Source organism: Streptopelia decaocto, assembly GCF_964273445.1.
Source record: "Streptopelia decaocto genome assembly, chromosome: 19".
Lineage (NCBI taxonomy): Eukaryota > Metazoa > Chordata > Aves > Columbiformes > Columbidae > Streptopelia > Streptopelia decaocto.
The window spans coordinates 631,960-646,558 of record NC_138674.1 but is presented as its reverse complement, the minus strand read 5'-3'; the positions used below and the strand labels follow the sequence as shown (position 1 = coordinate 646,558).

The window sequence follows — 14,599 nt, the reverse complement described above, 5'->3', positions numbered from 1 at the left end:
CAATGTCAACGCTGAACCCTGCGGGAGGTCCCTGTGAAGTGACACGGGGCAGGTGGTCTCCTCCGTCACAGGGGACATCGGCGGAGGTTCCGGTGTCCTCCCGCCACCCAAAAACATGTCCCAGGGAGCCGCTGCGCTGCCAGGAGCTGGGGAAGGGGACGGGGGGAAGGGGACAGGGAAGGGGACACGGGGCCTCCCGCAGGGCACAGCCCACGCTCTGCCCCTGGCCAAGGAGAGCTCAAGGCCAAGTGAAGTTTCCACAACACACGGGGCTTCTCCTTGTCCTGGAGCCAATCCAGAGGCACCGTGGGCTTTGCCCCAGCCATCACCAGCCTCGCACAAGTGTCCTGCAAACAGAACTTGCTCCTTTGAGGTGAGCGCTGGTGCCTGGTCCCCGTGTTGGAGCCTGTGGGACTCAGCCCTTGCTCTTCCGTCCCCAGGGTCCGTTCATTACGGCCACACGAGCCTTTCGCAACACCCAGCTGGAGGCTGCTCTGGGAGGCTGAGCGCAGCGCGTGGCAGTGCCGGGCGGCGCCGGCAGCGATTGCTCCAGCGCCAGGACTCACTGGCCGTGCTGCGCTCCGGTTCACGCTGATCCTTCCAGGAGAACTGGCACGGCGCCCCGGCCCCGCGCCCGTAAATAAGGCGCCGCATCAGCTGTCATCCCAGCGGGAGACAAAACGTTTAACGGGAGAGCCTTTAAAGGGAAGCAGGAAATGAAAACACAAGGGGCAAATTTTATTTTAGATTCCTTGTTGGTACATGTTTTCCTTTTTGACAGTAAGGGGCTGCGCTGGCTTTGTCAGCCCCATCGGAGGATTTATTTATAGACACTTAATACTTTGCAAGAAAGTGGGAGCGGGATTTAGCAGCTCTGGTTGTACGGGGAGCAGGGCAGGGGGAGGAACCCGCTGTTCCCCTTTCTCCGAACAGACCTGGGCTGCTGGGAAACTGCTGGGAAGCCGCTGGGAAGCCGCTGGGCTGCAGGACGCTCCGTGCGGCTCGTGCAGAACAAGGAGCTCGCAGCGAGCGGGCGGGAGAACAGCGCTGCTCTGGAGACAGAACGAAGGGAGGGACACGGGGGGGCCTGTGACAGAAAACATCACGGCAGCTTGGTTCAAAGCAAACATCCTCTGGCACACGCAGTCACACCAAACTGAAGACTGTTTCCTAACCTTGACTGGATTTCAGCTGTAACTTAGCAACCCAACCGGGGAAAAGCGGCTGAAGAGGAACGCGGGTTCCGAGGATGGAGCCTCACGTTCCCTTTGTTCCCGTCACGACGGCCCAGCCCCGAGGAGGCGGCTGGACCTCGATGTCCCGGGCAGGCCGGAGCCACCTCCTGCGCCCCTGGAAACCTCCCCCTTTGTCACCCAGACCTACGTGATGAGATTCGTTAAGCGTTTCTCTAACCAAACACGAGTGAGTCAACCGCGGCCACGGAAGTTACACAACGATGATTCAGGAACGTGCGGCTGCAGGAGCAGACCTGGAAGACGCCGAGGCTCGTGGTGGCTCATGCTCTGAGTCACTGACGCCCGGCTGAGGGATGAAGTGGAACACGCAGGAAAACGGGCCCTCGCGCCAACGTGGAGCCGCCCGCAGGACGCGCTCGTGCGGCTCCCCAGGCTCCTCCGCCGGGTCACCAGGCTCAGCACCCCGGCCCCGCTCCACACAACCGCGTCACTACGGCCACAGCAACACTGATCCCCTGCTCAGCTAACACTGACAGCTTCACAACCCTCCAAGCTGTCAGTCTCTATGAAATGCAGCTGAACAAGCCAACTGCTTTCCACACACAGCCCTGCGTAACGCCGGCTACTCCCCAAGCACACATTTCATTTGCAGCCCAACACCGGAGGCCGCCGGCTATTGCGCCGGCTCACCGCGTGCCACACGACCCACGCCGGCCCATCAGGCTGCCACGCAAACCTCATGCCGTCTCCCGTCTTATTCTTAGAAACCGCGAGCTCCCTGGAGCAGGATCTATTTGATCTGCATGAGTGAAAGCAGCTGGAACAATCTGTGACTCCTCCATAAAAATGAAGCGAACAAATTGTTTGTAATAAATTTATTTTATATATTGTTTTACAGAGCTAAATTGAACATGTAATAAACAGCACCAAGCCAGTGAAATTTACTCTACAAAACCAAGTTTAATACAAAAAGATGACGGCAATGCCTGCCTCTTCACTCCTGGGTTCGGACGGCTAAAAAAGCTAACCTAAGCCCCACAAATGCTTTAAGAAGGCTTAAGAATGTAGGCACCGGTGTCTGCAAAAACTGCCATGGCAGCACTGAAGATCTCGTCACAACATTTTAGAAGAATGAAGGTTGTCTTCACTTTACCCCTCAGCCCATGAACAGCGGCAGCAGCCGGTCACGGCCCCGCACACGGCTGGTGAGTCCCAACCACCCGCCTTGGCAACCACAGAAAACGGGGGCAACAGTCACCTCCAACGGGATATTTCCCCTCCCACGGGAAAAACCTCCCTGTGCTTTATTCCTGGAGAAATTCGGTTCATGCCCACGAGCGCAGGGCTGGAAGCCCCGAGCAGAGTTCCCAGCGGGAGCTGAGCAGGGCCTGGCACAAGGAACCCACTTTGCAATGGCATTGGGAGCCTGCGGAGCGGGGAACGGGGCCCCGGCAGCGCGGGGAGTGGGGAGCGGGGCCCTGGGGGCGCGGGGAGCATGGAGCGGGGCCCCGGGGGCGCGGGGAGCGGGGACCGGGGCTCCGCACCCTCCGAGCCAACCGGGCCCGCAGAGGACGGACACAAACCCGCGCCCCGTGCCCGGGATGCTGAGCAGAACAGCAGCCGCGGCTTCCACGGTTCCGCGGCAGCGCTGCCCCCCCTCCGCAGGCTCCACCAGCCTGTGCCAGAAACGAGCCTGGTCCCTGCTGTCTGCGTGATGAGCGGGACAGATGTTTTACAATACTGGGAAGAGCAGATTAGCGGTATCTCTGCCGAGCCTAAACTGCCACACACGGCTGCGATTTTCTTTGAAACAAACACTCCTTTGCTGGACATAAAAGAAATTTAAGTAACCAAATGATTACAGACACAAAATGCGAGGCCGGCAGCACGAACAGGCTGATCGCTGCTCCTTGTGCGTGTCGAGAGGCTGCAGGAACGCTGACTGCCCCGCATCCCTCTGAACCCGGCGCGGGGCCCGTCTGCGCTGACACCAGCACACGCCGCAGCTGCCCAGGATGAACACGGCCGTTCAGCCCCGGTTCCCTTTCCAAAGCTCCTCAATAGCCCGCGGAGCCGTTCCCTGGCTGCAGCCACAACAAAGCGCTTGCTGAAGCTTCCTACATCTTCTATTTTCCACCCAAACTCCCCCCACCCCCCAGAAATCATAAAGCACACAGACTGCAGACTGAAAAAGTGTAACAGGGTCACAACCACCCTCCAAGCCAGCCCAGGGCACCAGGGTACGTGGGGCTGCCCTCCCTCTAGCACCAGCTTCACCTGCCTCTTCCTCCTCTTCCCATGTACCAAGGCTGAAGCCAACACAGACATCTTCCTCGTTAGGAAGCACCAAGTGCTTTCATCGCTGTCTTTGTACAGATAAAAACAAATTCTAACAAAATGCACCTTAACTGCCACCCTAATGTTTCCATGGGAAATGGCAATCTTCTTTGAACACATTCCCTGATGGATGCTGCCACCAGTTGGCCTTTGCAGAATTGAGGTCAAATTTTCAACACCCACGCTTTGTCAGAGAGACCCTCAGTCCCCCGACATTAGGTACGCTTTTTTGTTTCCTTTTCAACGGTTGCTGTAGGTTTGCTTGCCTACGGAAGCGGGTACCGGCTGGAGAGCTCGCTGCGCTGCAATCCCAGCTCAAGCCCGTCTCCTTCCCAACTCACCATTATTGCCCTGAATGTTTGTGTGTGAAGGTTTGCAGAAGGAAGAGCAAACACCCGTGCAGTCCCCTGCCCCGGCTCCTGCCCACCACCAGAGCAGGGACCGGCCCCTCGCAGGGTCCGTGTCCACAGCTGCTCCACTTCTGCTGCTCTTCAGTGCTCGGAATCCGAGACGTAGGAAGGCTGAGTCCATCTCCACACCAGCATATCTTCTCCTGCGACTCTGTGCGACTCTGTCTGGATCCGAGACTCGTTGGACGCCAGGAAATCCACAGCTCTCTCCCAGACTCGCTTCATTTTTTTTCTGCAAGAAACAGCAAGAAAATAAATTAGAATCATACCCTCATTGTGCTCACAACAACTGTGGCTGCTTATCGAGGTGCCGCGAGCTGCCTCGTGTTCCCTGTGCAGACGGTAGAGGAGATTAAACCAGAATTCTGGTTTAGAGGCGATTTCAGGCCAGAACATGAGCAGAGCGATCCTGCCGGGGGCGGGGGGCCCAGACCCTCTGTCAGCACCAGTCACTGATGAGCGCCCTGAATTCCAAGCTCCATTTGTATTGCGAAGGGACTCAATTAGCAGACTGTCCTCACCCCTCCACGGGCACAGATCTCTCAGTTCACCTCAGTTTTAAATCAGTGTCTGGATGTTCTGGCCACCACCCACACACGGATCAACTCAAACCAGCTGAAATTACCACCAGCAGGGAGAGGAGTCCTGTGGCTGATAAGGAGTGAGGGTGGTTAAGGCTTTGCAGCACGTGCCCCCAGTACCCTGGTGGACTCATGGCAAAGGTTTGCTCTGAAAAGCACAGCACCTGTCTGCAGAATAAGGTACAGCAGCTGGGAAAGGCGATGGCATCCTACACACGTTAGATGGAGAGAAAATCAGACGCTCCATGCCCAAGCAAAACAAAATCCAATTACTGTTTGATAGGACAGTGACAACACACCTGTGTGACTACACAAAATATCAGCCCCGGGCCTGTCACATTAATCCGCAGCAGGTTAAGACACAGCCTGAGTCATGTCAAAATCCCTTCTAAACTGAAAGGGCAGACGGACTCTTCCTGCAGCCCAGCTTCCCATCACTTGTCTGCTCATGGTCCATTGCTCCCTGCCTTTTTTCAGCCGAGCCGATACCACGGCGCCGCCCGCGCTCCGCACGGAGCCGAGCGCAGCTCACCTGCTCTGGGGAGGGATGAGGCTGTCCCGAACGTGGAAAATGCCGACGTAGGGGTAACGCTCCAGATTCCGTTCCCATTCCTTATAGTGGTCGTGGACAACAGCTGGAGGGCAGGAGGACAAAACGGTGAGAGACCCCAGCACTGCAGAGGGGAGAACAGGCCTACTTGCATTTACAGAGCTACGGGATTCTACCTATGATCTTCTTCACCATTTCATACATGGCTTGTTCCTCTTCCTCCATCTTCCGCCAGCGATACCGAAGGAAGAGCAGGATCCCCCAAAGAGTTATCAGACCTAGAAGAATAAAAACAAACGGAATTCAATAACTGGCAGGTTTATTTCTGCTGCTGCCTCTCCCCTGGGGCAGTTTGCACTCCCTGCTCCCCAGACCCGCTTGGAACAGAGTCCACCCGATTCCCTTTGCTCACCGGCGCACACCTGAGCCCCCCGCAGCACGTGGGGTGCGGGGAGGGGTGGTCGTGAGGCCTCAGCACCGAGTTTTCCTCCCCCTAGAAACCTCGGCACAGGGCCTCAATTCCCCAAGTCCCAGCGCTATCTCCTGCTAGAGGCCTCCCCCGCAATAATCACTTGGGAAGCCTGTCAAGCTCCGTTGCTCCGACGATAGCTGCTTGATAAAGGAAATAAAGCCTGGGGCGCCAGCGCCAGCCAAAATTCAGATCTATATTGGAGGTTTAGCATTGACAAATGCCCCCGTTACACCATGAGCTAACTTTAGTATCCCAGTCTCTACAATAAACATAACTATCCCCTTTCACCCCCCACCTTGTCTGGCTGGATTATAAACTCTTCCAGTCAACGCTCGTTATCACCTTGCTCAGTGAGACCTCTGTCTCAGCTGGGGCATGACAGACTACTCCAATAAAACCTCTAACACCAAAGTGCTACAAGTCATTATTAAAGAGGCTGGAAGACTCCGCAGCTTAGTGCAAGAACAGAAAGAATAAAGGAATCTTTTCGGCAGGTTAACACACTTATTTTGCAGCCCATAGTAATGGGTTCCTGAGGAATACCTAGAGAGCTAATCAGCTTGCTGATTTAACCCAAGTGTTAAGCACTCAGCACAAGAGCAGGTCTACAGGTCTCCCTCTGCCACCAGAACAAAGGTTAATTAGAAATTAACTCATCAGCATATTTATTTCACCTCTGCTAGTAATTTCATGTGGCTGAGAGCCTCTGTGCGCACCCGGCTGGACGCTACAGCCAGCAGGGGACAGGCCGATCGCCGCACCGAGCACTTACTCCAGAAGAACAGGAAAAGGCTCATGACGGCGGTGACCACGGCGCGGCGGAAGCGGCAGCCCAGCCCCATCTGCGGGTGGGCCGACTCCAAGCAGAACACGTCGCCCACCTTGCGCACCGCTCCCGACTGGTCTCTGCCTTTCAACCTGCGGGAAGAGGCAGAACAGCTTCACTGAGCAGAGCAGACACCCCGACTGCAGTCTTTAATCAAGCCGGGGAAAACACACTGCAGCTGCAGTAACTGGTTCTGTACGCCGCGCGCAAAATACACCAGCATTTGCAGCTCCTCTTTCCAGAACATTTTGGGACTGGCAGCTTAGCAAGGAATGGATACGGCTTTAGAAAAGGCAGCAGGGCTGGAACTCCCACTGGTAAAGTGAAGTCTCCCTCTGCAGACTCTTTGACAGCACCTCTCAGCGTGCAGAAGATTAAAGTTTAAATTGGATTCCCACCTCCCAGCACAGAGCAATGGCAATGTCACTGAGTCACTCCTCGGCGGCGGCAGGGAGAGCCGAGGGAGCGCGAACGGCCGGCGGCCGCGCTGCTCATCGGGACACACCGGCACAGACGGTTCCGCCGCAAACGTGACAGCGCGCCAGCCGCATCTGCAGCGAGACAGACTCACCTCGGAAAGCACTCAGGGCAGCATCCGCAACACCTGAAAATCATTTCTACACACCTGCCGCACTACCAGACGTGCCTTTAACTCCTCGCTTTACACCCAGACCCACACCAACGCCGTTTCCTCATCAGACACGGAGCCAACAGGCAGCGAGCAATGCACGTGAGAGCCATCACACTCACAGCAATGGGACTAGCGGGGATTTTATTTTTTAAGCTAGTAATTCATTCTGGGTTTGCAATGAATAACCCATTAGACAAAGACGTTTTCCCAATTTCCCGGCGCAGAGCTCCCAGACAGCTGCCAGCCTGTATCTGGTTACTGGATTCCACAGTGGCTGGTGACGCGCAGTTGTTGCCCACCCCCTTGTCTTATTTACAACCCAAATTCCATGAAAACATTTAAAATATGCAGCAGAATCACCCAGCGCAGAGCTCATTTTCAGCTCTGCCTCTCAGACTAGCACCTAGAAAAATAATCTCACGTAGCATTTGCTAGAAGTGCCACCCGCAGGTTTTTAAACGCTCATTGTGCACGCCACGCAGCTTCCGCCAAAGTGGATCCAGCCGGCAGAGCTGCTAATTATGAAAATAAAAAACGGGAGTATATTGTATGACAAGGCTCAGGACATAAGCCGCGTTCCTGTATAAAAATACGAATTTGGAAGTGCTGGATCCCGGCCCACCTCCAAACGCAAACCTGTCGCCCAAACCCTGTCCTGTGCCGGGAACGTGCCGCGCAGCCGCCGCCACGCAGCCGCCGCCACGCAGCCGCCGCCTCCTCACATCACAGCAGGAGCTGCGGGGACTATTTTAGAGACAAGCCAAGCAGTGGGGATTCACAGGGGCGCTGCCCACCAACGGCAGCGGCACCACTGTTACAACTCGTCTCATCAGAGAGGCATTTAGCAATGTTAAAATGCAAACTAATGTTGGACTTCAGAGTTAACACAGACTAGAGGCAGCCCACGCTTCCCGGAGGAAGATAATGATGTCTGCGGACCCTGGATAACAGCCTTTCATTAGGTTATGGCCTGAATGATTTATTTTTCACCTGAAAAAAACAGCATTTCTGCAATTTCTCATGTACCGAAGACACTGCCAGCTGAGAAACCCCGGAGAAAAAAGCCCGACTGAGGACTGACCAACACCCTCCATACAACGGTCATTTTAACACGCACCGTGTGTCCTGCCGGAAAGACAACGGCCACGGCAGAGCAGACACCGCTCAACAGCCCGTCCGCCTCTCCTGCCCATGGGGACTCGCTGCAAAGGATCCCAACGCGTGGCACAACAGCGTTTGGTGAACACGACGTCCCCGCGCAGAGGCTGGGAACAGCCTCCCCAGAACGAGCCCAGCTGCCGCATTGTGCTGCGGCTGCGTTTGGGACACGGTGACACGGCCCATTCCAGCTGCTCTTCCCCAGTGTAACGGGGCTTGGGAGCTTCCAGGGCGCAGCACAGAGGACGTCAAACGATGTACCAGCCAACACCCAGAAACACAACTTCCACACTGTGAGCTTCCACTTACTGTATTCCTAAATCCTTGTTACTGTTCAGTATCCAGTGCAGGGCAGCGTCAAACTTCTGTGGGGAGCTACCAGTGACATTCTGTTCAGAAGAAATCACAAGGTTACTTCTCCATTCATTTAAAATACTGAATAACATTATGTCATTATGGTGGCAGGAGCGTTAATTCTATATGCTCTGTCCCTAGGTTAATTCTAATCACAATTCTGCAAACTGGAGGAAGGAAAACGAAATCTGAAGGTCCAGCTCAACTGAAGCCTTCTGCCTGTGGCAGATGATGCATGAAACACTCTGTAAAATAACACTATCCAGCCTGTTAAGACTAACCACTAAATACACAACATAATCTTACTGACAGTTTACCATGAAAGAAATGGAATGCTACATCAAAGCAGTCTGTTTTCTGACACTTTGGGGTATAGAAAAATCCTTCTTCTGCCCAGCCCTCAGTGAGGGAAATGTCTGGTTCCAGAGACTGATGACGGTGGTGAAACAGCAGACCATTACGTTAGATTTACAGGGGCTGAATCACAGAGGTAGGAGAAGATTATTTTCCAAAGAACTGCTGAGAACAGGACTGGCCAAAGGGGAAGACAAAGAGATGGGAAACGATCAAAACAGGACGAGGAAGTAAAACAGATGGCGAATTGCTTTAGTATCTATTATTTATTGCTTTATAAGAGACTAAGCACTGTGTTATAACAATAGCTGTTCGCAGCTTACTCACCACCACGTGATCCTTCGCTTCACTAACCCAAATGCATTTGCTTTTTAGATTCTCAGGGTTTCCACATTCAAAATTACCTGGTGAAAAAGTCAAAGAGAAATAATGTTTGGGAAAAATGCTATCCTTTAAAATCAGCTATAGCTCCGGGCAAAATGATTACAAGGTAAGATTTATACTGCAGGCAGATAAGATTATGACTATTAATAAAATGCTCAGCCAGAGTGTACAGGCTGGATAAGGGCCATCGAACATCACGGTTCAGTGTGTGAGCTACTCAGCGCAGAGAGAGAGGACAAACTCCCGTCAGCCCCCGTTGCGGAGCACATAACCAGCCCTGCAGAGCGGCTGCTCCTGCGGCGCCACGGCCTGCGCTGCTGGGGGAACCCTCAGCACTGGAAACGCTCCTAAGGAGCCTCGCTCCAGCGCTGCCCTCTGCCCAGCGCTCCATCACACGCACGGGTCGGGTTTGTGCGGCGCCGCCGTGCTGGCTCGGCCGCGCGCGCCGGCTGCCCCTGCACCGCGTCGCCAGCTGCCACGTTTCGGCGGAGTGCGGCAATTCCCTAAGTCGCCTTGTTTGTAAGAACACAGCAGCTTACACTCACTGGCTCTGGGAGTGTCCTGAAGACAATCTGAAGATGCTGGTAGAGAAGAACTAAAAAGCTGAATATTTCTACCTCAAATTCCCAATGTATCAAGTGCAAATAAGGACCACTCCAGAGGAGGACAGTGATAGGAGAGCATTAGCTAAGCACTACTCAGAATAAAAATACACACATATTTTTCTATTTTTCTATTATGTGATTTTTTTCCAAGCTCCTCAAGTGGAACTGCCTGTTCCATACACCCCTCTCTTCCAGCTGCGGTTAAAAATGCCCAGCAGCTGGGAGAGCAGTTTGCTTTAAAACGACAACTGGAACTCACCAGCTTGTATGGACAAGTAGTTATAGAGCTCGTGCAGCACGTTCATCAGCACGTCCTTCTGTTTGGCTTGACAGAACTGAAAATCAGAAACGGGTAACACACATGAACAGCAGCAACGGGACGGTGGTCAGACCAGCTAAAAATACCGAACCAAAACACCAGCGGGGGTTTGGCTCCGCCATGCACCACCAGCTCACACTGAACACACCTGCAGCCAAAATCTACAGTTTCCGAGTCCCAGCCGAGCCGGGACACCCCCGGAAGGTGCCCCCGACGCCCCCGCCGTCCCCCCAGAGACCACAGCCGGGTTCTCTGCCTCCAGAGCATCACAGAGATTAACCGCAACTCTGAATCCAAAAGGAAACTTCCTCTCTCATAACAATACATTAAAGAAACGGGGCTGTACAAACACTTTCTGATGGAGTACAGGTAATTAGCTGGATTAAATCTTGCATTGTAAAGCTGAACACAGCTTTATTGCAAACCAATCTCAATTCTGTTACAACTATTAAAGAAATTGACTCACATAACTGGGAATTTAAATTTTTATCTTTCAGAGTCTCAGATACACTCCTAATTTAATCTGGCCCATTAATTCCAACTCATCAAATCACTTTTTTCTGTAAAACAATAGAACTAATAATTTTGCAGTGATACTGATATTGGTGAAGTTAACTCAAATAATTAATTACTCTTCTGTGAGAATCCCCTATCCACAATACTTGAAGATAAATAAATATATGCTTACATCATCTGTTCTTTTGTCACAATCCACAGGCAAGAGATTAACTGTGAGAGAGAAAGGGGAGGCGAATTAGCTGGCTGCAAAACAAGAGCTTTGATCAAGAAAGTAATTATCTTTTTAAAAGAAGGCTCTACTTTAAAGCGTGGCTGCTATTCTGAATCTCACTCTGCCCAGCACCTTGCTATGTAAATAGCACTTTGAAAGCACTGCTTTGGTAGGCAGTGCTGAAAGCAAAACAAATCAAACGGGTACAAATTATGAATCCTGTTCAGCTGGAAAGTAAAAACAGGGCCTGAATGTTTTAACAGCTCCTTTTAAGTAGATGTTTCGTGTTCCTCTATGACCTGCCAATCTTTCACAATCTAGCAATGCCCCTCGCTGCACGCCATGGTCACCTGAAATACCACGGTGATAACAGGGATTTAAATCAAGGCTCCTCAAGGCAAAAGCAGAGGATTTATTTCAGTTGGAGCCATTAGCTCTGCAGATTACGGCCTCTGGCTTCCAGCTCTGTCCCGCCCTGACACCCGATAGGCGCTTCACCACCCGAGAGTTTAAAGCACCCGCAGCTGTGCTGCAAGCCTTCTTGATTCAAAATACTATTTCAAAACATCTAACAGAAATTCACGGGCACTGGGGCTACGGAAAGCAGGGAACAGCTTTCCCAGAGCACGCAAGCGCTGAAACGCCATCAGCACAGCGTGTGCGCTGCAGGACTCGCACCTGCCCAACCACAGCCCAACCTCGGCCTCCCGAGGTGACGGCATTTCCACCCGCTGGAGCTGGGGAGCTCTCCTGACACAGGGGCGGTGGGGGCCCCTCTCCCCCGCTCGGGGAAGCTCCGCCACGGCTGGAGCGCCGGTCCAGCCACCGCGCTCCTCACGCGGCCAGGAGAAGCCACAAAGGGCTGCGCTTGGCAGAGGCGCTAAACACTAAAAACACACACGGGCAATTACACAGACATTATGCTACACAATGAACAATTGTAAAACGCATCCTTGGCCTAGCAGGGACGTCACTCTCCATAAAACCCACAGCTCTGAAGAACCGAAGGCCAAACTCGTTTGGAAAAAGCAGACACTTCACTCACTTTCCATGACTAACAAGGTTTCCCATGGGCAAGGGGAGATTGAAATGAGGACAGAAGCAGAGATGCCAGCTTACAGCAATGAGAATGATAAATGATGGTGATGGAAGCAATAAAGAAGAAAAGTGAAGAGTAAAGTTTAAAAAGAGGATTAAACCAGTGCACGTACAGTTCTCCTCTCTTCTGTCAAGCCAGCCCGACCCAATCATCTTCACCAAGAGGATGCCCAGAAAAATCATGAACAGCACAAAGCTGGCGAGGCAAAGGAACCGGGAGAGGTAGTACTCGAGGCCTCTGCTCTTTCCGTCCGCCTGCTGCCTCGGGGCTGACCGCAACAAGTGAGGGCGGGAGGTCACTGCTCCCCGTCCTGCCCCCGACGTCTCCCACCACCTGGCGGGGGCCGGGCCGGCGCGGCTCGCAGCCCTCGCCTGGCTCGCAGCCCTCCAGGGCAGCCGCCGCATCAGCCCCCCGCCCCAGCCCCCCGAGTCCGGCTCCCTGTCCGCCTCCTTCCCAATGCTGGGACCCAGGTCCTCCTGCCCTCTCCCAAAGCGGTAACTCGACCCCCCAGATCCCGCCGAGGTTCCCCAGTGGGCCACCTCGCTGTCCCGCCTCCACGGCGGGTTAGAGAGCCCCTTCCTTTCTCCTGCCGTGTCCCACTGAGCTCGGGAGCTCTGCCCCCCAAGTCCTCCTCCTGATGTGCCCCAATGGCTCCTGGACTTCACACCCACACTCTCATCGCTGAAAAGGGTTTTGGAGCTGAGCCCCCCACTCCTGCCCGTGGAGGAACCCCAGAGGGGTGTGGAGCTCAGCCCCCCAATCCCGTCCAGAGATGTCCCTGAGCCGGCCCTGGCGCCGAGCCCCTCGCTCCTCTCTGCAGACGGGCTCCACGGGGACGTGGCGTTCGACCCCCCAAACCTGTCCAGGGACGGGCCCAGCCCAGTGCCGAGCCCCCCGCCTCTCTCTGCTGACATGTCCCACTGCAGCCTGGAGCCTGAGCCCCGAAACCCGTCCAGGGACGGCTCTGACCCCACGCTGAGCTCCTCGTTTCTCTCCGTGTACCACTGGGACGTGGAGCTGGGCTCCCGAAACCCGTCCAGGGACACCCCCAGGCCGCCCCTGCTCCTCTCTGCAGATGTGCCCCACGGGGACGGGGCGCTCAGCCCGCCGAGCCCGCCCAGGGCCGGCCCCAGCGCGGCGCCCCCGCTCCTCTCAGCGGCCCCCCCCCAGTGCGCCGAGGGGCCCGGCCCGCCCCGGCTGGCCCGGGACAGCGCGCCCTCCGCGCCGGAGCCGAACCCCCGGCCCGGGGGGGACCCCCGCGCGTCCCCCCCGGCCAGCCGGCCGCTCTCCCCAGCCGTTCCACAGCGGGACGCGGGCGGCTGCCCCCCTTCCTCCTCCTCCTCCTCCTCCTCCTCACTGTCGCGGGCGGCCCCGGCCGGGGGGATGAAGCTGGAGCGCTGCCGCGAGGGCGAGGCCTGCTGCGGCCTGGCGGAGCCGCGGCCCGGGCTGGGCGGCGCGGCCTGGCCCCTGCGCCGGGGCTCGGCCGCCTCGGCCTGCAGACACGCCAGCTTCTTGGCGTAGACCTTGCGGGTGGTGGCGGTGATGGGCCCCGGCCGGTAGCCCAGCGCGATCAGCTCCTTCCGGAGCTCCGCGTCTGTCAGCTCCGCCATGGCCGCGCCGTGGACACCAGGCCCCACCGGAAGCGCTCGGCGCCGCCTGGGAGGGGCGCGCCGCAGCCCCTTTCGGGCGGCCATCTTGGGAGGGGCAGACGAGGGCCGGCGCCATGTTGTTAAGGGAGGCGGGGCGGGCGCCATGTTGGGAAGGTCGAGGGACAGCGCGCCGGCCATCTTGTGCGGGCGGGGAGTGGCGCCCGGGCGCGGGGGAGCGGAGAAAGCCGAGTGCCAAAGCTCCCGTAACGTTCGGGCCCGGCCCGCGTTACCGATCCATCGCTCCCTGCTCGGGTCGGGCAGGGGGTTGAGCCCCTCTCGCCTCATCCCCACCAAGCCGCGCCGACGTTTGACACCTCTGGGGACATTTACCAGCAAAAGTGTCTTTCCCGGCCACCTGCCGCCCCCTACACACGTTTCCTCCCGGTCGCTGCCACGTTACGGTGGTTTAACCGGCACTGTCGGTGGTGAAGCTTGAGGGGCGAAGCTTTGGCTCTGAGGGCCGGAGGAGGTTCCCCCGACTCCGCAGCCTCCGCGGGCAGGACCAGGCGCTCACTCGAAAATTTATTTTGGCAAGGCAGTGATGTACAGTAATTGCTTTTTCCTGCTGCCGCCTATAAAGAAAAGTAATGAAGGCAGCTGAAATACCATGGCGTAATATCAGAATTTAATTAAAGATAATGAAAATGTAGTGATGGATGCGTGCGGGCTGTCTGCGCATCGCCACTCGTGTGATCAAACGTGTGATATCGGAGCAGTGGGAACGTGGGGTCCCACCAGAGTGATGGAAACGTGGGGTCCTGCTGGAGTGATGGGAACGTGGGGATCCCACCGGAGTGATGGGAACGTGGGGTCCCACTGGAGCGGTGGGAACGTGGGGGTCCCTCCGGAGTGATGGGAACGTGGGGTCCCACCAGAGCGGTGGGAACGTGGGGGTCCCTCCGGAGTGATGGAAACGTGGGGTCCTGCCGGAGTGATGGGAACGT

General features: G+C 55.7%; 1 protein-coding gene across 2 annotated transcripts; it reads right to left on the bottom strand.

The window, feature by feature from the left end:
• Positions 1-2,056: 2,056 nt before the first annotated feature.
• Positions 2,057-13,711, bottom strand: LEMD2 (LEM domain nuclear envelope protein 2). Of its 2 annotated transcripts, XM_082069243.1 has the most exons (10): positions 13,364-13,711; positions 12,119-12,274; positions 10,866-10,906; positions 10,118-10,193; positions 9,197-9,273; positions 8,471-8,550; positions 6,319-6,464; positions 5,251-5,352; positions 5,057-5,159; positions 2,057-4,175 (listed from the first exon to the last, which is right to left on the bottom strand). In XM_082069243.1, the coding sequence occupies exons 1-10, from the start codon at positions 13,698-13,700 to the stop codon at positions 4,025-4,027; spliced, it is 1,269 nt and encodes a 422-aa protein (XP_081925369.1). In that variant the 5' UTR covers positions 13,701-13,711; the 3' UTR covers positions 2,057-4,024. The 2 variants fall into 2 exon arrangements, with proteins under 2 accessions (XP_081925369.1, XP_081925368.1); XM_082069242.1 differs by lacking the exon at positions 13,364-13,711 and having other exon boundaries at positions 12,119-13,057.
• Positions 13,712-14,599: the final 888 nt, after the last annotated feature.

Coding starts and splice junctions, on each gene's coding strand:
- LEMD2 (XM_082069242.1), bottom strand. CDS start 12,920: ATGTCAGCAGAGAGAGGCGGGGGGCTCGGCACTGGGCTGGGCCCGTCC. Junction 9,274..10,117: donor CTACTTGTCCATACAAGCTG/GTGAGTTCCAGT, acceptor CTTTTTCACCAG/GTAATTTTGAATGTGGAAAC. Junction 8,551..9,196: donor AAGCGAAGGATCACGTGGTG/GTGAGTAAGCTG, acceptor TCTTCTGAACAG/AATGTCACTGGTAGCTCCCC.